The sequence below is a fragment of the Prosopis cineraria genome, unplaced genomic scaffold (assembly GCF_029017545.1).
Source record: "Prosopis cineraria cultivar Desert tree isolate PC_DT_omini unplaced genomic scaffold, ASM2901754v1 PC734, whole genome shotgun sequence".
Lineage (NCBI taxonomy): Eukaryota > Viridiplantae > Streptophyta > Magnoliopsida > Fabales > Fabaceae > Prosopis > Prosopis cineraria.
Window position 1 is genome coordinate 19002 of NW_026556059.1, and position 22675 is coordinate 41676.

Below are 22675 nucleotides of genomic sequence, written 5' to 3' on the forward strand. Positions count from 1 at the left end.
ATTTTTCTATACTAACGCTTTAAATCAAGTCAACTTGAGTATCTTTAGCGTTGGGAAAGGGGCACAATAACTCCAATCTTACTTAAAAATATATCTGTAATTTACTATTCATTTTATACCTTTTCTTTTTATATGTAATTGCAGTATTAAGTTGGTGAATTTTATAATAAAATTTCCTATTTAATCCAGCAATTAAATATGAAAAGATATGGTATAAAATCAATCGAATGTGTATATATATATATAATATCAATTGCAATCTCAGAATCACAACCGTTTCTCCATTTGTATGTAAATGACAAAAGGTTTTACAAATATTACAGGTTTTTACAATAAAGGTATTTGAGAATTAATCTTTCTATGGAGCCTTGGGTGCGAAGAAATCTCATAGTTAGCATGCTTAGCGCAATCTCATCTGTGTATTATTGTTCATATAAAATGGGATGGCATGGCTATGATTAGATCTATACTTTTATGATTTTAAGATCTCTTTGATGAAGTCACTGTCTCATTTTTCTGGTTCTTTGGTAGATTAAATGGTTAGTCCTTTATTGATCATAGTGGTCATTGTTTCTAAGGGATTCTCATAATCCATTTACCAATTAAACTAAATATTAAATCAGCTGTGACTTTTCATTATCACAAGGGCTCCATGATTTTATGTTAACCATGTTTAGTTTAGATTACTTGTTTTAATGAGAAAAATTTATTGGCTCCCTTCTTTTTTGCTATAATTATATTTATATGGAAGTACTTTCATTTCATGAACAGGATCTTTCTTAGTATTTCATTTTTTTTAACTGTACTCTCTACTAAAAAATGATTACATTTAATTCTTGGACTGAATTTGAGTAGTCCACTTCTTTTCCCGCCATAAATATGAATACTTTTATTAGATTCACAATTTATTCCACTTTTATTATTATTGTTGAAGACCAGTGCTTATCAATGTGTATATATGGCATGACGTTCTTCACTATCCACTTCGATATTAGAGGCCTTGAACCAATTCATGATGGCGAACCTTTGGTTTCATTTTTCCTTCTTCATGTTCTCACTGCTTTGCTATCTCATGGTCTGTCCAATTTATGCCACAACAATTTCACCAAAAATGATGAATTGGCACTTCTTGCTCTCAAAATTTCTGTGAGAGACCCATTCAATCACTTGGCTAATTGGTCTAACTATTTCTCCATTTGCAATTGGGTTGGGGTTACTTGTGATTCTAAAGGTGAGAGAGTAAGTGTATTGAATCTTGCTCACATGAGTCTCATGGGCACCTTACCCTCACAAGTGGGGAATTTGTCCTCCCTTGTTGAACTTGCCCTTCATAGTAACAACTTTCATGGTGAGTTACCGAAGGAGTTGTTGCAGTTACATAAGTTGAGAATTCTCAACCTTAGCTATAATGAATTTGATGGGAAAATTCCTGCGTGGACTGGAAGTTTATTTGCTCTTCAATGCCTGAGCTTTCGAGATAATAGTTTTCACGGTGTTATTCCTCCAAGCATATCAAATTTGTCAAAATTCTCCTTGGATTGGAGTCACAATTTCATCCATGGATCTATTCCACTTGAGATCGGAAGGCTTCAACATTTAAAGATTTTACGTATAGCAGGGAACAATCTTTCAAGAAATATACCTCCAACTATTTCTGGCTTATCCTCACTTGAGCTGATGCTTTGTCATCAAACTCCTTAAAAGGTATGCCTTTCATAATATCAGATAAATTTATATTTGCTCCAGGTCATTTCAAGCAATTTTGTGTTGATGTTAGTGCATCTTAGGATAAGCTATTAATTACAATCTCTCGTTCAACCTTCATTTGCCCATTTTTGTTCATTATCAATCACAATCAATTTTGTTCATTGTTCATATATATATATAGATATATGTAGCAAATAGATGATAGGAGTGAAGGGAAGCTCTACTAAAGAATTATGATAATGATTGGATTGATGGATTTGAATTTAAATTTTAGATTTGAAATCTTGCATTTCAAATCTCACATTTAAAATTCATGTACTTAAAATCCTTGGTTTGAGTAGTATAAAAAAATCAAATGAAAGACAAGAATGAGAGATAAAAAAAAAAAAAAAGATACGAGAGTCATAGAGACATCAATAGTGAAAACAAAGAAAAAAAAACAATATGTTTGAAGTGGTTGAAATTTCAAATGATTAGCATGTAAAGGAAATTTGAAATTAGAAAGGAAATATAATAAGAAATATATTTGGATCCGTAAATTTTTTTATATCTAAATGAAGAATTTGATCCAAATCCTTGTTAATCTAAACACAACATAAAATAAGAGTTCTATAAAAAGTCAGCAGAAGCAAAGAAACGTGTATTGAGTGTAAATTTTTACATGAATTCTGTGTTTTTTATTTTCCTTATTGGCTATAAACATCATTATAATTTCAACTGAGATGCATAAAAAGGTGTAAGGCACAGAATTACCAACTTCTGATTGAAGGGGGATTGATGTCTAAGAGGAACATGCTTTGGATCATATAATTAAATATTGTTGTAGGTTTGTGAGCTATATAGATTGATTAGTATGTGGCAGTAAATCAAATATGATCGCAAGGGTATAAATTAATTAAAATTAAACATTCATTATGGGCTTCCAAGGTTTTTTTTTACTGTTCCTTGAGTTAAAATTTACCATCTATTCCCCAATAGTCCTTATCATTCTAACTGTATCCAGTCAACAACTCTTCACACAAGAATTTTATTGATAGGGTGGGAAAAAAAAAACATTTTCAAAAGTAACTACATTTCAAGCCATCTTCATTTGAACCAGCGCAGTAGAATCAAAGATGGGTGGGAGATCTTTTTAATATATAAATATATACATCAACTATGGTATTTGAATTTTCATTTTAATTTTTATTGGCCGATATATCAAACATGATTGCCTTCAATAGGAAGAGACCCGTGAGTAATAAAAAAACTATATGAAGAATATAAAAAAATTAACATTTTAAGGATTTAGGAATGGTAAAGATGCAAATTCAACAAAGTTAATATTTTATTCATATCTTTGTATAATATATATATATATATATTATATACAATACACTATTTTCACCCGTTTTTTATATTATAGTTATTGTTAGCAATTCAAAATTTGTTCATATATGTTTTGTGAGTTTTGATATATATTGTTAAAAACTTGTCATATTATTTATCATTTATTTTTAGAGTAAAATATATTCAGCCACAAGGATTTGGCTTTTTGGTTAGTGTACTGGATTCTGTATATCTAACCAAAAAGTTGGAGGTTCGCATTGGCATGAAAGAGAACAATAAAATATATTCATTTATCTTTAATTTTCTTAATATTAATGAAGCCAACCTATACCTTTCAAAATATACACTTTAGTTTCTTTTGTGTTTTTTTTTTTAACTCTGTTGAAAGTAATTTATCAAAGATTCTCCAAGGTGAATCATGGCAATTTAAACTTACTAGTATACCCTTCGCCCAAACCATTAATTCTATTCCTAACCATATCACTCTCCCTTGCCTTTGCACAAAACAACGCATGTAACACACGACATAATGATGCACTTTTTTATTTTATTCAATCAATTATGCACCATAATAAATAAGTACAGTTCCAGCATACCCGAAAAGAAGTACACTTCCAAAATTTATCTATTTATGCTAATGAAATTTGGTCCAAAAATATTGGGTTGAAAATTAATTAAAAAAGAGCTCAAATTAGCAGCTACGCGTAAAGTAATTTGCTTGGTTTAAGAGCTTTGTCATTTTCCTATTTTCTAAATACAAAGTCAGGACTTATAATATTTGATCAAAATAAGCTTAAAAGAATGCGTTCATAAAATTATTATTGTTACTTATTTTTCTTTTTTATCATAATCATTTTGTACATGAGAACTCATAATAATGTGGTGTTCTCATTATCATAATGTAAGAGATATTCCAAAAACAATTGGTGCTCTCACAAACATGAAAATTATATACCTAGAGATTAACAAGTTGTCTGGCCAAATACCAAGAAGCATTGAAAACTTGACTGTGCTTCAGGAATTATATCTTGATGATAATATCTTAGAAGATATGCTTTCAACATCATAATGTATAACTTTTTATTAATTTTGTGTTATTTTTGCATGTTATCATTGGTCATGTGGTCCATCCGTCAACCATATTTGTCTAATATTGTTTAGAAATATTACTCTGTTTACCACTATTTTTTTTTTGTTAAAAATAGAGATGAGCATATAATATTGTTATTGATTTTGTGAAGATTTGCATTTTCAATTCCATGTTCTCCTATATGGGTATTCGAATGATCAAAGTTAGCGCACTTTATTCAAATTTACTTCCCCTGGGAAGATTAATGTTTGATAATCCCTAGACTACTGTTACTTTTCAAGGATATATACAAAGATGCTTTGGAAATTTGATTTTGCTTTAAAAATTTGATCTCGGTCACAATAATTTACAAGGTATACTATTAGTTAATTGTAATTTGGTATCATCAACTTTTGTTTCCTTTGTGTTGTTATTTTGTCTTTTGAAACTTAATAATTATAAACTTAAATTCTAATAGCTTTCTAGTCAAAATACCATTAATTATATGTAATATTAGAGTTGAAATATATTCATTTGAGTGATAATGATAATATGGAGTACATCAATATTAAAATATAAAGTCTTCACTTCAGTTGTTTCTCTTAAATTGTAAAGAAGAAGAAAAAAATTGAAAACAAATATAAAACTTTAATCCCCATAGTTTTACCAAATTCTAAGAATCAGTCCCTAGGGAAAATAATGAATTATGATTCTATTTATCTCTATTTTAAGAGATAAAAACAGAGGTAAACATATACCACTATACACAGTGCCAAATTCTATTTATTTATATTTAAGGCGTTGGGCAAAGGTGAAAGAAAGAGAAGGAGACTTTGAAATTTGGTTATTGATCTTGTTTTGTTTTTCTTAGTAATGCTTAATAGTTAACCACATCATCTATCATATAAGAATTCATTTACAATATTATCACTTGCTTGGTATTTCATCGGTTCTATCAGTAGGGCCGTGTGTAACACTAATGCATTAAGGCTGTCGTCTTAGGCCTAAAACATACTCCCTCCGTCCTAAATTATAAGACATTTTTAGATAAAATCTCACATACCAATAAAACTCATCAAATATACTTTATTACCTTACTTTTTCAGGACAAAAATATAAACTTTCAAAAATGCCTTTCATTTAATACTCTATTAATGAAAGAATATTGAAAAGACAGAATATATGAGAAGGGTAATATTAAAAAAATATCATTAATGAAACCTTATTTTCATCAAAGTGTCTTATATTTTGAGATATTGAATCTTCCTTAAAAGTGTCTTATAATTTGGGACGGAGGGAGTATTCACTTATATCCTATACAATCGGTCATTCTTTTGTTCAGTAAACATTAATGTTAATTATATATTCTCATCAAGAATTTATTACTTACTTTTATCTTAGATAACCAATAATTAATTTTTTACTAAGCATTAATGTTAATTATACTTCATTAAAAATTTATGGCTGCCTATACTCTGCTACAACCACTTTGCCATTTCATCTCTTCTTTTCTCACAACCAAATCATTTTTTTCTCTACCATTATTTTCTTATTAAAAAAATAGCTCTTGATTAGCCATTTCCATGGGCACGGCTTGATTGATAACTTGATTTTCCATTTGTCATTATGAAGTCCACAAGTCCTTTTATTTGTTCATAGGAGTTTTGCACTTCTATTAAAAGAATTAAGAAATCCAATTGTAGATGGCCATATATATTCGGTGTGTTTTTTCCTCTTTTACCCTGTATTTATTATTGTTCTAATTTTTTATAGAATTTGAATTGGTAAAATAATAATACAATAGGCCTCTAAAATAGTGTCACCTTAGGCCCTAAAACTTCTTTAGATATCCCTATCTTTGAGTTTTCGGTTTTTAAGGTTGTAGAGGACTGAACCAAGAGCCAGTTCCTAATACAATAGGTGGCATTGGATGGCCCCATTTGTTTAGAAAACCATGACTTCTTTTGATTATGTCATCATTAGTTTCAATTGTCCCCAAATGTGTCAAAATTAGAGACCTTGGCTTGGAATTTTAGTTCTATCCACGGATCTATTCCACTTGAGATTGGAAGGCTTCAATGTTTAAGGATTTTATATTTAGCAATGAATAATATTTCAAGAAAAATACCTCCAGCTATTTCTAACTTATCCTCACTTGAATTGATGTCATACAACTCCTTAGTAGGCGTGTCTTTTATAATATTGGATAAATTCATATATTTTCTCTAAATCATGTCAAAAAATTTAATACGTGCTAGAATGTCTTAGAATAAGCTATTTACACTATCTTATTCAACATTGATTTTGTTGGAGAGGGGAATGGGGTATATATATATATTGATTATGTTGAGTAGGGGGCAATAAATGAATCTACAAATTATATATAATTTGAATTTATTGTGATATTGGTAACTCTGTCATTATGCTTTCAACACAATATAGTGTATTAACATCATTTAGTATTCTCTGCACTGCCAGGAACAAATATTTTGCATGCTCTTATTAATTTTTGTCCTTTTCATTTGGGTTCATGGAGCCATAATGCAAGAGATACTTCTTAATGTTTTTTAAATTTATATGATTTTTTATACAACATATGTTGTCCGTGATCATCTCCATAAAGTTATATTGTATTTCTATGATTTTCTATAATATATACAAAAGTACTAATATCAGTGTTTTTATTTGTTATTGCGATAATGCAGGAGATATTCCAAATGAAATTGCCAATCTTTCAAATCTTAAAATTATGTCTTTGGCTCAAAATCAACTCATTGGCTACATACCTAGAAGCATTGGAAGTTTGGTTTCGCTTCAGGAATTAGATCTTGGTTTCAATAATTTACAAGGTATAAGTTTTATGCAAATTATAATTCACTATAGATTATTTCTTTTTTCTTACTTCTTGTCTCTTGCAACTTGAAATTATGAACTTAGATGCTAATCTTTTTCGTCAAAATGCTATTAATTATATACCCCAAAATGTAAAAGTCTAGAATATTTCGCAAAACAAAAATTTGATTATATTTTTATACATAATTTGTAATATTTTATAATGTCATTGAGAACACAACCTGTTACAAAGATTTCAAATATAAAAGGGGATAATCTCGGTTAGGTCTCTTGCAAGGAAACTTTCTTTAAATTTCAAAGGTCTTTTTCTTTTTCCAACTGCTGATATATTCCTAAGGCAAATAAACCAGTACAGTACAACTGAAACCGCAAACGACAACAGAGCAACAAAACAAGGAAAGCAGCAAAGAAAAATCAGAATCAACAACAACATAAGATAGATCAGCCAACTAATTTTAACTAGTAGACACCCATCCTATTAGAACCAAAAACAATATGCTTGATTTTTAATTTCAAAGGACTTTAATGAAATTAAAAATCAAGAATATTTACTAAATCCAATTTTAATAAAGGAAGGGCATTTTATTAAAAAAGATGAGTATTTTTGTAATTTTTAATTTTTAATTTTATAAAAATTTCTTGGGACTTAAATGCAAATTTTCTAATTTAAATTTAATGTAAAAATTAAATACAAATAATTTTAACTAAATATTGGCACGCGTCTCTTTTTTAACTTTCCCACTTAATATCTCTTCAAATACAAACAAAAATGACACTGCACATGAGGTAATAGAAGCACAAAATCTATCATTCATAGGTGCAACTTTTAAACATATATATCAACACTTGTAGTATTGTAGTTTTTATTTTGTTATATTGATACACATACATAATTATATAAAAAGTTGGTTTATAACTTTTGAAATTTTCTTGATAATTCTATCACCACAATTGTAGTCTTACCTTTTCTTAAAAGGTTCTATTTATATAATTACCATAAATCTCAATGAAATAATATATTTAGTTTGAATATTTTAAAGTATATCATATTTTATAATTAAATTTTTGATATATTTAGATTCAATATTTTAAAGTATATCATATTTTATAATTAAATTTTTGGTTAAATATATAGATTAAATATTTTAAAGTATATCACATTTTTACTTTTCCAAAATATTTACTCTTTTTCATTGTTTTCACTTAGTTAATTATAAGAATTTTAAGGGATAAAAGGCCCCGTTTGTTTCAGCTTATTTTATGAAGAAATTTATTTTTTTGAAAAGAATTATTTTATGATTTTAATGATGTTTGTTTAAATTTTTGAAAATAATTAGAACAGAAAAGAAATTTTTTGATTATTTTAAGAAACTACTTTGAGAAAGAATGTTTTAAAAATGTGAGATGCAAGAAGATATACTAAGATTTTAAAATAATTAAATAATAAATTATTTTTAAAAAATAAATAAAGATATTATAAAATTTAAAAATAACTAATCAATGATTACTTTTTTATTATTGTAACGAAACATAAAGTAATGTATGCTTTTTATAAAATTTTTACAAAATAATTCTTTTATAAAATCCCTAAATTATCTAATAATGATGTATTTTTTAATCTTTAACAAATGGACCTGAAAGAATACATAATGTTATGTTAATATATAAATAGAAAGTAAAGTTTGGATGGATCCAACGTCTAATTCAACGTTGTTTTAGCCAATTTTGTTACTTATCAATCACAGTCAATTTTGCTCTTATTGGCTATAAACAGCATTAGAATTTTAATAAGAGGAATAAGCGGGTGAGAAATCAAATTCTAATTGGGCTTTAAAAAATGATTAGAGTGGCAGCATGGCATATATTGGGCTTTATTTGAACAAAAATTAATCTTTAGCATGAAATGCCAAAAAAACAAGTTCAAGCTATATCATATATGGATCCGCCACTAAAATAAATCAAACATATGATGACTGGTCATAAAATATGTAATCAATTTATCCAACTGATAGCTTTTCACACGTCAGAATTTTATAGATGGCATGAAAAAAAAAAAACAATTTGTAAAGACAACCAAATTATTAAGCTATCTCCATTATTTTGAATTGGGGCTGAAATGAGAATCAAAGGTGGGTGGGAGATTTTTTTAAAAAAATATATAAATATATACATAAACTGTGGTATATATTTGAATTTTCCATTTAAGTTCTAGTATTGATATTTTTAAAAGTGATTTACTAATTTTATGATTTGAGAGAAATGTTATTACATAATTGATGGTGTATAATAATATAAAACTTATAAACACCTTGTTGGTGGACGATCTATAAGTACATTTGTAAGTAATTTTTGAGGAAGGCTTCTCTCAGCCCTGGTGAGCCCCCAAACCCACCTCGCCTAGATATTCTAAAAGCAAATATAAAACTTATAAATATAAATGTATAAAAATAAAAACATATTAACAACATATTAACTTGAAAAAATGGCAATAAAATCCCATCGAAGTATAAAAATAACACTTAGGTTCCTCTAAATACCATAATTCCTCTAAAGTCTTAGTGATTTCTGTTTAGCAATGAAAAATTTATAAACTTTATATGATATAAATTTTGGTGGTGATGAAATCTATTTAGCTATTTAAAAAATAAAAGAAAATAATTTACTCTTTTTATGGGTAAGTCTATTGCATATAAATCCAAAACACATTTTTTCTGTGTTATTGATTTTTTTTTAAGATTTGCCTTTCCAACTTCTTGCCCTCCTCTACGGGTATTCAAATTATTAAAGTTAGCTTATTTTGTGCATTGATGAAAACAGCTTTGCAAAAGTTTGCTTCCTTGTTCAAATTAATTTCCCCTGAGAAAATTAATGTTTGGTAGTTCTGTAACTGTTATTTTTCAATGCCATAGTGATGATAATAATTTTTTAAATTGGTTCGGATAAAATAATCCAATGTTCTTTGTAATCCACTTTTAGCTAGACAATTTGTCACTTTAGATGTTTTAGAATTTCTTCTGTAGTTACGTTAAAACCATGTAAAATTTTTCAAACAATTATTGCACAATATGTTGCCTATAATTTGCATGTGTTGTTAGACTTGGTAAAAAAGATTCATCATATATAGACACTCATAGGATTAATATGCCTTCTTTTTTGTGTCTTTATCACATGCATGGGAAATATTCTCAATAGATATACCTGTGACCAATTTAAATTCAATACCTTTAAGCGTTAACTTTTTTTTGCTTTTGTAGGTGATATACCAAATGGTATTGGAAAATTGGATATGCTTCAAGTGCTAGGTCTTGAACATAATAATTTACAAGGTAACTTTTTCATCAAATTATGATATTCTGGCTACGATAGGTTTTTTCCTCTCTTTAATTGTTTTCTCATTATTACTATGAAGAGCCATGCATTTTTTTTCCTACTTTACCTTGTTTTAATAAATGTGTATGGGCGAAATTTTCTTTTTTAACAATTCTTTAAAAAAAAATTTCTTTTCCATAAAATATTAGTTCCGGTTGGCCAAAAACAATTTATTTTCCAATAAATATAGAAATGCGGTTTAGGATGTCGTGTGGAGCATTTTGTTTGATTGGAACAAACGAAGCTCCGTTCATAGCGAGGAAAATGGATGTGCCTTTATTGATTCGCACATTAATTCATAAAATTAATATTTTGTTGAGCTTCCTAGACATTTTTTTAAATTCTTCAATATTTTCTGTTATCTTTTAGTAATGTTCTGACACAAAACAAGCACCATTTCCCTTTTTTAAAAATAGTTATCAATATAACTACATATATTTCCAATATGATATCCATGCATTATGTGAATTAAAATTACATAATTGTGAAGAACCTATGTGGACCATCACCGTTCAATCTTAATATTTTTGAATCTATGTGAAGCTCAATAAAATATATTTTGAAACATTAAAGACTATATAAACCCAAAAAACTGTTCTTTCCTTTTCTTCAAATAATTACACGTTGACATAAATAAGTATAATATTAAAGAAATTATTTTAGTATTCAACTTGCATGTTATATAGAAAAAATAACTATTTTTTATGATCTAATCTTTTTTTTCCTGGCTACATGTAGCTTGTGATATTATATTAAGAGTGTAACGTTGAATGCATATAGACACAAAAAAGGGGAGAAAAAAATTGCATGCAATTGGCACTGTAGGAGGGCATCCACTTCCATGTGTCACGGGTTATATTTTTATTTTGAAAATTGGGACAGTAATCATCAAACTATAAGTATATGATTATTTTTTCCTTTTCACGTTTTTTGTGAATAATAATTATAAACATATTTTTGTAAGCACATTCTATGAAATATTTTATAAGAATTGGATGATTCTTGAAATTAAATAAAAAAAATTATAAACTTGAAAGACGATGCCTAGCTGAGCATTGGCCTTAATCATCTCATAGAGTTATATTGTATCATTTTAACACATTGCATGAAACTTTAAAATTACAAAATCTATCTCTCCTTACGAAGGCATCTCATATGCCTGAATTTAAATTAAATTTCTTAATTAAAAACTTGATTTTACAAAGACATCTTAATTAATTTTCTTTGTCATAATTATTGTTAGTAATTCTAATTTTTTTATATATGTAAGTCTTTATGATCAAAGTGTTTTGTGAATTTTGATCTATTGTTAGAAAATTTTCATATTATTTATGATTCATTTTGAGAGTGAACTATATTCATTTATATTTAATTTTATTAATATTACATGAGCCATCACATAATTTTAAAAAATACACAATTAAATTTAATTTTTAACTCTTTTAAAAAATACTATATCAAAGATTCTAAAATACATTTTTATTTAGTAAAAAGTGCATCTTAGCAATTTGAACTTACTTGTTTACTCTTGTTAAATGCCATTGATTCCATTCCTAATCTACACCACTTTCCCTCCCCCGCCTTTGCACAAAACAATGCGAGTACGCAACAATGCACTTTTTTGTATTTATCTAATTATTTATGCAACAATTTCTACCTTCCTATGCTGCGACAAGAAGGGCATTATTTACATTTATATCTTCACCATCATTGGTCAATGTACTTTAGAGCCCTCAGTTACACATTTAGATTTGCTGCTTACATGCACATAATTGTGTTGTGAAATTTACAACACTTTGGTGTCCTTCAAATATGGAATTGTATTACTCTGTTTTTTGGACTACAAAATAGAGGTAAGCATCCAATACTGTTATTGATTACATGAAGATTTACCCTTCCAAATCCATGCTCTTTTCATTTAAGTCTCTCAATAGTTTCTTTTTCTTCTATTTATTTTTCAATAATCAATTCATTGAAGATTTTCCTTCTAATTCGAACTATCAGATTATGGGTTGTCTATGTCTTTAATTTATTGCTCTATCTCAACTTCTCCTTTACTGTTTTTGTTATCTTATGTTCTTTTGACTTCTCTTCTCTCAATCTCAAAAGTGGGTCTTTGTTGCTTGTTTGAAAATCTAATTTTTGAGAAAAAATATAAAAAAAAAGAGAGAGAATTGTGGAATGATGTTGAATATATAATTTTTTTTATATAAAGTTTGCCTGAAGTGAAAGTTATTATTCACATAATTATTATTTAGACCCTCGTTAGAATTTCAAATTGGAGATAATATTTAAAATGTGTTTAAATATAGATTTATATACTAATGTTGAAGTATTGTAAGTGCCCAATCATTGTCATAGTTTGTTCAATAATTGAGATAAAAGTTTTTTTGGCCAAACATAAAAACAAGAATAAGTTTACTAGTTAAGCCCGTGGCTTTTAATTTGTCAAATGAATAATACAATCTTGTAAAAAACTCCTTTTACCTCAAATCAAATATGTGATTTCACCCAAAAAAAATTAAATGTGAATTTCAAGGCCAAAATAATAATAATAATAAAGCGAAATCTGCTACTCAAGTTGGAAAGCTTCATTCTCTCTTTTTAACATTCCTACCTAAAATACAAATAAAAATAATTTAGCGCCACTAAGATAAAATTAGAGAATCTGGATAATTCTTTATGCTTCAAAACTCATTTGCAATATGTATTGGAAATTTGATTATGCTTGAAGGCTTGGATCTTTCATCTAATAAATTACAAAGTACTGTTTCAGCAAATGATATAAGTGATCTTCATTTTTTTTCTTTAATAAAATATTTATGCATAAGCAAACATATAGCAATGTCTGTACTTATGAAAAAGTGTTTGTATGTTTTTGTTGTTATATTGCAAGATGCATTCCCAAAAATAACTTGCAGCAATTTTTTTATTCGTAGGCAATATTTGTCTACATGCATGCATGTTGAAGTGCAATATTTTAAACATATAGAAAGAAATATTAAAAAAAATAGTAAATGATTGTGAGGGACCTGTGTGAACCATCACTGCACTATGCTCTAAAATATTTTTCTAAGTTATGCGAAGCTCAATAAACATGTACTAAAAAATGAAGAATGAAAATATATATATATATATATATAACGTGTGAAGATTTGTCTGATATTGTTTAGAAATATTACTCTGTTTACCTCTATTTTTTTTTTGTTAAAAATAGATATGAGCATATAATATTGTTATTGATTTGTGAAGACTTACATTTTTCAATTCCATATTCTCCGATATGGGTGTTCAAATTATCAAAGTTAGCACAATTTGTTCAAATTAACTTCCCCTAAGAAAATTATTGACAGATAATTCTTAGACTACCGTTATTTTTCAAGGATATATACAAAGATGCATTGAAAATTTGATTTTGCTTTAAAAATTTGATCTTGGTTACAATAACTTACAAGGTATACTATTAGTAAATTGTAATTTGGTATCATCAATTTTTTGTTTCCTTTGTGTTGTTGTTTCGTTTTTTAAACTTAATAATGATAAATTTAAATGCTAATAGCTTTCTAGAAAAAATACCATTAATTAAATGTAATATTAGAGTTGAAACATATTCATTTGAGTGATAATGTTAAAATGCAGTGCATCAGTATTAAAATATAAAGTCTCCACCTCAGTTATTTCTCTTAAATGGTAAATAAGAAGTAAAAAATTGAAAATTATAAAACTTTAATCCCTATAGTTTTACCAAATTCTAAGAATCAGTCCCTAAAGCAAATAATGAATTATGATTCTATTTATCTCTGTTTTAAGAGCCAAAAACAGAGGTAAACATATATGGCTATACACAGTGCCAGATTTTATTTATTTGTATTTAAGGTGTTGTGCAAAGGTGTAAGAAAGAGAAAGAGACTTTGAAATGTTGTTATTGATTTATTTTTCTTAGTAATGCTTAATAGTTAACCACGTCATCTATCATATAAGAATTCATTTGCAATTTTATCACTTTCCTAGTATTTCATTGGTTCTATCAGTAGGGCCGTGTGCAACACCAGTCCATTAAGGCTGACGTCTTAGGCCTAAAAAATGTTCACTAATATCCTATATAATCGGTCATTCTTTTTCTTATCAAGCATTAATGTTAATTATATATTTTCATTAAGAATTTATTACTTACTTTTTTTTATCTTAGATAACCAATAATTAATTTTTTACTAAGCATTAATGTTAATTATATCTCTTCATTAAAAATTTATGGCTGCATATACTCTGCCACAACCACTTTGTCATTTCACCTCTTCTTTTCTCTCAACCAGATCATTTCTTGCTCTACCAAAATTTTATTATTAAAAAAATATAGCTCTTACTTAGTTGTTTCCATAGGCACGGCTTGATTGATAACTTAATTTTTCATTTGTCATTATGAAGTCTACAAATCCTTTTATTTGTTCATAGGAGTTTTGCACTTCTATTAAAAGAATAAAGAAATCCAATAATAGATGGCCATGTATATTAGGTGTGTTTGTTCCTCTTTTACCCTTTATTTGTGATTGTTTTAATTTTTATAGAATTTGAAGTGGCAAAATAACAACACATTAGACCTCTAAAATAATTTTGTGTTAGGACCTGAAACTCCTTTAGATGTCCCTATCTTTGAGTGTTTGGTTTCAAAGATTGTAGAGGACTAAACTAAGAGCTAGTTCCTAATATAATAGGTGGAATTGGATGGCCCAGTCTGTTTAGAAAACCATGACTTTTCTTGTGGTTATGTCATCATTAGTTGCTATTGGTATTAGACAAGTCAAAATTAGAGATCTTGGATTCAAATTTTAATTCCATCCATGGATCTATTCCACTTGAGATTGGAAGGGTTCGAGATTTAAAGATTTTACATTTAGCAAGGAATGATATTTCAGGAAAAACACCTCAAGCTATTTCTAGCTTATCCTCACTTGAATTGATGTCATGCAACTCCTTAATAGGTGTGTCTTTAATAATATAAGATAAATTCATATATTTTCTCTAAATCATTTCAAAAAATTTAGTGCATGCTAGAATGTCTTAGAATAAGCTATTTACAATATTTTATTCAACATTGATTTTGTTGGAGAAGGGAATGGGATATATATATATATATATTGATTATGTTGAGTAGGGAGCAATAAATGAATCTACAAAGTATATATAGTTTTAATTTGTTGTGATATTGGTAACTCCGTCATTAAGCTTTCAACACAACATAGTGTATTAATATCATTTAGTATTCTCTGCACTGCAAGGAAAAAAATATATTTTGGATGCTTTTATTAGTTTTGTCCTTTTCATTTGGGTTCTTGGAGCCATAATGCAAGAGATAGTTTTTTAATGGTTTTTAAATTTATATGATTTTTTTTATACAACATATGTTGTCCATGATCATCAACATAAAGTTATATTGTATTTCTATGATTTTCTACAATATATACACAAGCACTCATATCAGTGTTTTTATTTGTTATCGCGATAAACATAATTTTGTTAAACATAATTTTGATAAACATAATTCTCTGCACTCATACACAATGCAGGAGGTATTCCAAATGAAATTGCCAATCTTACGAGTCTTAAAATTATGTACTTGGGTTATAATCAACTCATTGGCTACATACCTACAAGCATTGGAAGTTTGGTTTTGCTTCAGGAATTAGATCTTGGTTCCAATAATTTATAAGGTATAATTTTATTCAAATTATAATTCACTATAGATTATTTCTATTTTCTTACTTCTTGTCTCTTGCCATTGAAATTATGAATTTAGATGCTAATCGGTTTTGTCAAAATGCTATTTATTATACATCCCAAAATGTATAAGTCTAGTATAAATTTTTTTTTTCACAAAAAAAAATTATTATATTTTTATACATAATTCGTAATATTTTATAATGTCGTCATTGAGAACTCAACCTGTTACAATGATTTCAAATATAAAAGGGGATAATTTCAGTTAGGTCTCTTGTACGGAAACTTTCATTAAATTTCAAGGGACTTTTTTTCCCCCAACTGCTGATATATTCCTAAGGCAAATAAATCAGTACAGTACAACTGAAACTGCAAACAACAACAAAGCAACAAAACAAGGAAAGAAACAAGGCAAAAATAGAATCAGCAACAACATAAGAGAGATCAGCCAAATAATTTTACCTAGTAGATAAGGCGAAGGAAGTGATGGTGAAGACACCCATCCTATTAGAACTAGCAACAATATGCTTCATTTTTAATTTCAAAGGATTTTAATGAAATTAAAAATCAAGCATATTTACTACAATCGAATTTTAATAAAGGAAGGGTATTTTATTAAAAAAAGATGAGTATTTTTGTAAGTTTTAATTTTAAATTTTATAAAAATTTCTTGGGATTTAAATGCAAATTTTCTAATTTAAAAATTAAATAAAAAGAATTTTAAGTAAATATTGGTCCATGTCTCTTTTTTAACTTCCCCACCCTAATATGTCTTCTAATACAAGCAAAAATGACATTGTACGTTAGGCAATAGAAGCATAAGCCGATCACGAAATCTAACATTCACAATCGAGATGCAACTTTTAAACATATATATCAACTGTCATAGTTTTGTACTTTTTATTTTGTTATATTGATATACAGACAAATATATAATTATATAAAGAGTTAGTTTATAACTTTTGAAATTTGGTTGATAATTCTATCATCACAACTTTAGTCTTCTATTTTTTAAAAGGTTCTTCTTACTATAACCCCCATAAGTCTCAATGACATAATATATTTAGATTAAATATTTTAAAGTATATCTTATTTTATAATAAAATTTTTGGTTAAATATTTAGATTAAATATTTTAAGGTATATCACATTTTTACACATCCAAACTATTTACTCTTTTTGGTTGTTTTCACTTAGTTAATTATTAAGAATTTTAAGAGATAATGGCCCATTTGTTTCAGCTGTTTTTTTTTTGGAAAAAGATCACTTATTTTAAGACACTTCTTTGAGAGAGAATGTTTTAAAACTGTGGGATGCAGGAAGATATGCTAAGAGTTTAAAATAATTAAATAATGAATTATTTTTTATAAAATAGAAATGAAGGAAAAATATTCGCAAGTGGTAACAAGTTGTTTGGTCAAATACCAAAAAATATTGGTAAAAATTAACATAGAAGGTATACTTTCAACTAATCATAATGTTTAACTTTTCATCAATTTTGTGTTATTTTTGTGGCTTGTTATTGGTGACGTGGTGTGTTCGTCAACTGCGTATAATATAGAACAGAAGCAATGTGGTCAAGAAGATATTTCATATTGGTGATTAATTATTAAAGAATAAATGAGCAAATCCTGAACTTTAGGTCCTTAGCACCATGGACTTTAGACTCGTTTATTGTGCAAATTATTTGCTCAACTTTTAAAAATAATACAGTCTTGTCCTTGCCATTAACAAAAGTTAGTTTTGACAGTTAGCGACTAGAAAATGAAAGAAAATGACATCAAAAATTATATAAAAGAACCTAAAAATTACAAACAAGGACAAAAATTACAAAAAAGGATCAAAAAATCTTTTTGGTCATTTTTGATAATTTTTAAAATCCTTTTCTATAATATTATCGTCCACTAATGGTCAAAGTTACTTTTATTAATGGTAGGGGCTATATTACATTGTTTTCAATAGTTGAGTGAACAACTTGTACAATAAACAAGTTGAGAATATATAGTACAACTGAACCTAAAATTTAGGGGGTAATTTGCTCATTTCTCCATTATTAAATATATATTCCTCACAAATCTCATCTGAAGTCAATCTATTCCTTCAATCAAATGTGTCTTCATCAAACATTTTGAAATGAAAAATTTATAAACTTTATATGATATAAACTTTGGCGGTGGTGAAATCTATAGCTATTTAAGAAATAAAAGAAAAAATAATTTTTTGTGAGTAAGTCTGTTGCATATATCCAAACCACATATTTTCCTTGTTATTTATTTATTTTTTTGAATATTTGCCTTTCCAACTTCGTGGCCTCCTATATGGGTATTCAAATTGTTAAAGTTAGCTCATTTTGCGCTTTGATGAAAACAGCTTTGCAAAAGTTTACTTCCTTGTTTAAATTAATTTCCCTGAGAAAATTAATGTTTGATGATTTTGTAACTATTATTTTTCAATGATATATTCTTGATAATAATTCTTTAATTTGGTTAAGATACAATAATCCAATGTTCTTTGTAATTCTCTTCTAGCTAGCTAGACAATTTGTCACTTCAGATGATTTATAGAATCTCTTTTGTAGTTGCGTTAAAACCATGTAAAATTGTTCAAACAATTACTACACAATATGTTGCTTATGATTTGCAAGCGTTGTTAGGGTTTTGACTAATTTCATCCTTATCTGGCACTTGTTGTAATTCTTCCAATATCTTACTTTCTTAATATGTGGCATTTTTGGTAATTGTTCAAAGTCTTGCACAAGCTGCCATTTTAGAGTCTTAACCTTTGTCTCATGTGTTTGCTTGTAGGTTCAAAGTATTATTTGTGTGAAATTCTGGTGTTACTTATAAATGATAATCTAAAAGTAACCATTAAATATTGTTCTTTTAAGTGATGATGGTAAGGACGTGTCTAAAGTGTAAATTTTGTTTTTCCTTACTTAATGTATAAGAGGAACCAGCAGCTTTGGATCTTATGATTGTTTTTGTTTTTCGTGGGTAGAATAGATTGATTAATGTGGCAGTATAGTCTTTGATGTAAAATACAAATGAGGAAAAGAGAATTTCATTCAGCTGCCATGTCATCATACACACACACACACACACACATACGGCCCCGGTGACTGGAAATAAGGGACTACAGGTTAGATTTGGCAAAAATGATTCATCATATATGGACACTTGTAGGATTAATAAGCCATCTTTCTTATGTCTTTATCACATAAATTGGAAAATATTCTCTCAATAGATATATCTATGACCAATTTAAATTCTATATCTTTAAGCCTTAAATTATTTTTTTATAGGTGATATACCTGAAGGAATTGGGAAATTGGATATGCTTCAAGAGCTATATCTTGATCATAATAATTTACAAGGTATTTTTTTTCATCAAGTTATGATATTCTGCCTACTATAGTTTTTTTTTTCTCTAGTTGTTTTCTTACTATTACTATGAACAACAAAGCATTTTCTTTTCCTACTTTTCCTTTTGTTTATAAATTTGTGTATGAGTGAATTTTTCTTTTCTAACAATTTAAACATAAAAATAAGTCTTTAGTTTTTGTTGGCCAAAAAAAGTTTCCTTTTCCAATAATTTTAGAAATGCTAGCAAGGATGTCTTGTGGAGTATTTTGTTCGTTTGGAATAGACGAAGCTGTTATTGTAAAATGGTGACTTGGAGTATTGTGTAAAACTTTATTTCTTTATAATCATTTTGCATCCAATTAAATCTTTAGTCCATATTTCAGTCTATATAAAATGTATTGAAAAGCTTCAGCACATGTAAAAAAGCATGTTTTTCTTTTCATGTGGTTCATTTTGCATCATGACATGTGGTTCATTTTGCATCATGACAAACAGTTCTAATGACTCTAAAAATAAATTATTACACTATGAAATCATGATATACTTAATATTTGTGATAATTAAGTATTTTTAAACAAAAAGTATGTGTTTTGATTAATTCATTTCCACCTAAAACATCCCTCAAATTCCATGTAGGATGCCTATCACATGAATTGCATCCGCACGATTTATAATGCATCATCACTCTTAATGATGTGTTTTTTTATGTTGTCATGTATGCAGGAGATATTCCTGAAACAATTGGCAATCTTACAAGTATAAAAATAATGGCCCTAGATGTTAATTAATATTTTCTAGCTTTTTAAATAAATTTATCAGCGCCTTTGTTGGAAATATTTGTTTTTCCTTTCTGTCCTTTTACATTTGGGTTTTTTAATCATATCCCAAACAATAATTCTAAGGAAATGGGTGATCTTCTAAGATTAAAAATATGAACCCATTCACATAAGTGCCCATGATTTTTTTTTGTCTTGCTTTCTACCTTTTGGAGTTTTGGTGCTCTTGAAAGCAATGTGTAAGTCATTATTTACATTTATATGTTCATTATCTTTGATCGTTATACTTTAGATCCCTCAACTACACATTCATATTTGTAGTTCACATACACAAGATTTGTGTTGTCAAATTTCCAACGCTTTGGTGTCCATCAAAGAGGAAGTGTTACTATTTTTACCTCTGTTTTTTGGGCTTGAAAACATAAGTAAATATATAAAACTATTCTTGATTCCAGGAAGATTTACTCTTCGAAGTCCATTCATGCTGTTTTCTTTGAGTCTCTTTATAATTTTTTAATTTCTTTTTTATTTTACACTTATTCTCATGAAGATTTTTCTTTTAATTCCCTTCATAGATAGATTAGAGCTATTGAACGAATAAATTTGTCTTTGTCCTTGTTAGCTCCCTTTTTGTTTTCCACATCAACACTTTTTTTTAATACTACTAGGATTTCTCTTTCCCTCATTGCTTGTTTAGAATGCTAAGTTTTGGGGCAATATCGTGCGGAATTTTTTTTGTTGAGAATGAATTTTTTTTTTTTCAATACTACAAGCTAGGACTTCTCGTTCCCTCACTTTTTTTAACACGTTTTTTTTTTGGGTTTCCATTATTGCTTGTTTAGAATGCTTGTTTATAAATTTTCTTTAAAGTTTGTCTGAGGTGGATTTTTTTTGTTGACTTGTAGAATCTTTTTCTTCGCTACAAACATCTTTATAATTTTAGCTTGGACTCCTTAAAATGAGTCAGCCTATGCCCTACAAGTTAATTCTTCAACTTGTTTGCCAAATTTATGATTCTGATTCATTTTGTGGTAGATATGAATTTATAAAGGTAAATTTGTGGAAAGTTATGGTTTACATAATTATTATATAGACCCTCATTATAATTGCATATTGGAGATAATATTATATATTAATGTTGAAGTACTGTAAGTGTCCCATCATTAACATATATCATATTTGTTTAATTGAGATTAAAAACAATTTTTTTTGGCAACACATTAAAGCAAGTTTAAGTTCATTACTTAACCCCATAGTTTTTTGTTTGCCAAATCTAAAATTGAATATGTGATTTGACCAAAAAAATTAAATATGTGAATTTCAATGCCTATTTTCATTGACAATGTATGATTTATATATTCCAAAATCCAATAATCAAAATCATAAATACAAGTGATATATATATTGACTATGAAATTAATTATTAGTTATTATATATAAGATGTGTTACCTTTGAATGTTACAACTTTGGTCATAATTGTGCCAATAAAATTCTTGCCTATTAGCTTCAATTGCCATTTGCACGGAACCAAAATTCTTAAGATATAATTTTATTTGAAATAACATTATAACAAATTTGCAACTACATGATTGGGGTCCAAGAGCATTATAACCTTTTATCTTCTTCAGCCATTTGTTAGTTAAAATATTAAATTCATTATGATTAGCAAATGCCAATATTGGGGGCGAACTCATTAATGAGATAGCCAAGGGTCCCAAATTGGCTTTAATACTTATTGTACACTGTCTTAATTCTAAAATTCAGAAAGAATAAGTTACCAATAGTTTCAAAAGTTATTTTGCATTTTACTTGATTCTCTTTTATTCCCAACTTCAAGATCTAGTTATATTTTGGTGGATTACACTAAATTTGATGGATCTTTTATTGATGTAACATTGTAGGAAGCATTCCCGAACAGATTGGTAATCTTAAAAGTCTAAAAATTTTATTTTTAGACACCATATGTTTTCAAGCCAAATACCATCAACTATCTTTAATATATCTGGGTTGCAAGAGATTGATTTTAGTTGGAATAATTTGTCGGGAGGCATTCCCTCAAATATATGTCATGGCCTTCCAAATTTACAAGCTTTGGATCTTCAAGCCAACAAATTATTTGGAGCTATACCATCTGATTGGACACAATGCAAGGAACTCAAAGAGTTACAATTAGGAGACAACTTCTTCACAGGTATGTACTGCCCACTATGCCAAATCTCTAAATTCAATCTTACCAAATATATTTTGATTGCACTTTTATGCATTGGACATTGGTTTTGATCAAGACCATTAAACAAAGTGGACTTCCTTAATTTTCATCTACACAAAAATTCTCCTCAACAAATCAATTTATTTTTATATAAAAAGTCAAGAGTCCATAAATAAAGCATACTTTGGAAAGAAGCATAAAGTCAATAAAACTTAGGCATTATTTTATAATTTTTAAATTCTTCTTGTTTTTTTTCTTTTTCCAAAAGGCTTTTAACAGGCTTCGC

General features: G+C 27.8%; 2 protein-coding genes across 2 annotated transcripts; both read left to right on the top strand.

Moving 5' to 3' along the window:
• The first annotated feature begins 963 nt into the window (after positions 1–963).
• LOC129298173 (probable LRR receptor-like serine/threonine-protein kinase At3g47570) lies at positions 964–1701 on the top strand. Its single transcript, XM_054936579.1, has one exon. The coding sequence runs from the start codon at positions 964–966 to the stop codon at positions 1699–1701; it is 738 nt and encodes a 245-aa protein (XP_054792554.1).
• Positions 1702–4307: 2606 nt separating this feature from the next.
• On the top strand, positions 4308–22371 carry LOC129298174 (leucine-rich repeat receptor-like serine/threonine-protein kinase BAM3; the record flags this gene model as incomplete). Its single annotated transcript, XM_054936580.1, has 6 exons — positions 4308–4311; positions 6811–6954; positions 10213–10284; positions 19343–19414; positions 22082–22102; positions 22195–22371. Coding segments are annotated over exons 1-6 (490 nt in total), but the record flags the coding sequence as incomplete, so codon positions are not given.
• Positions 22372–22675: the final 304 nt, after the last annotated feature.

Coding starts and splice junctions, on each gene's coding strand:
- LOC129298173 (XM_054936579.1), top strand. CDS start 964: ATGACGTTCTTCACTATCCACTTCGATATTAGAGGCCTTGAACCAATT.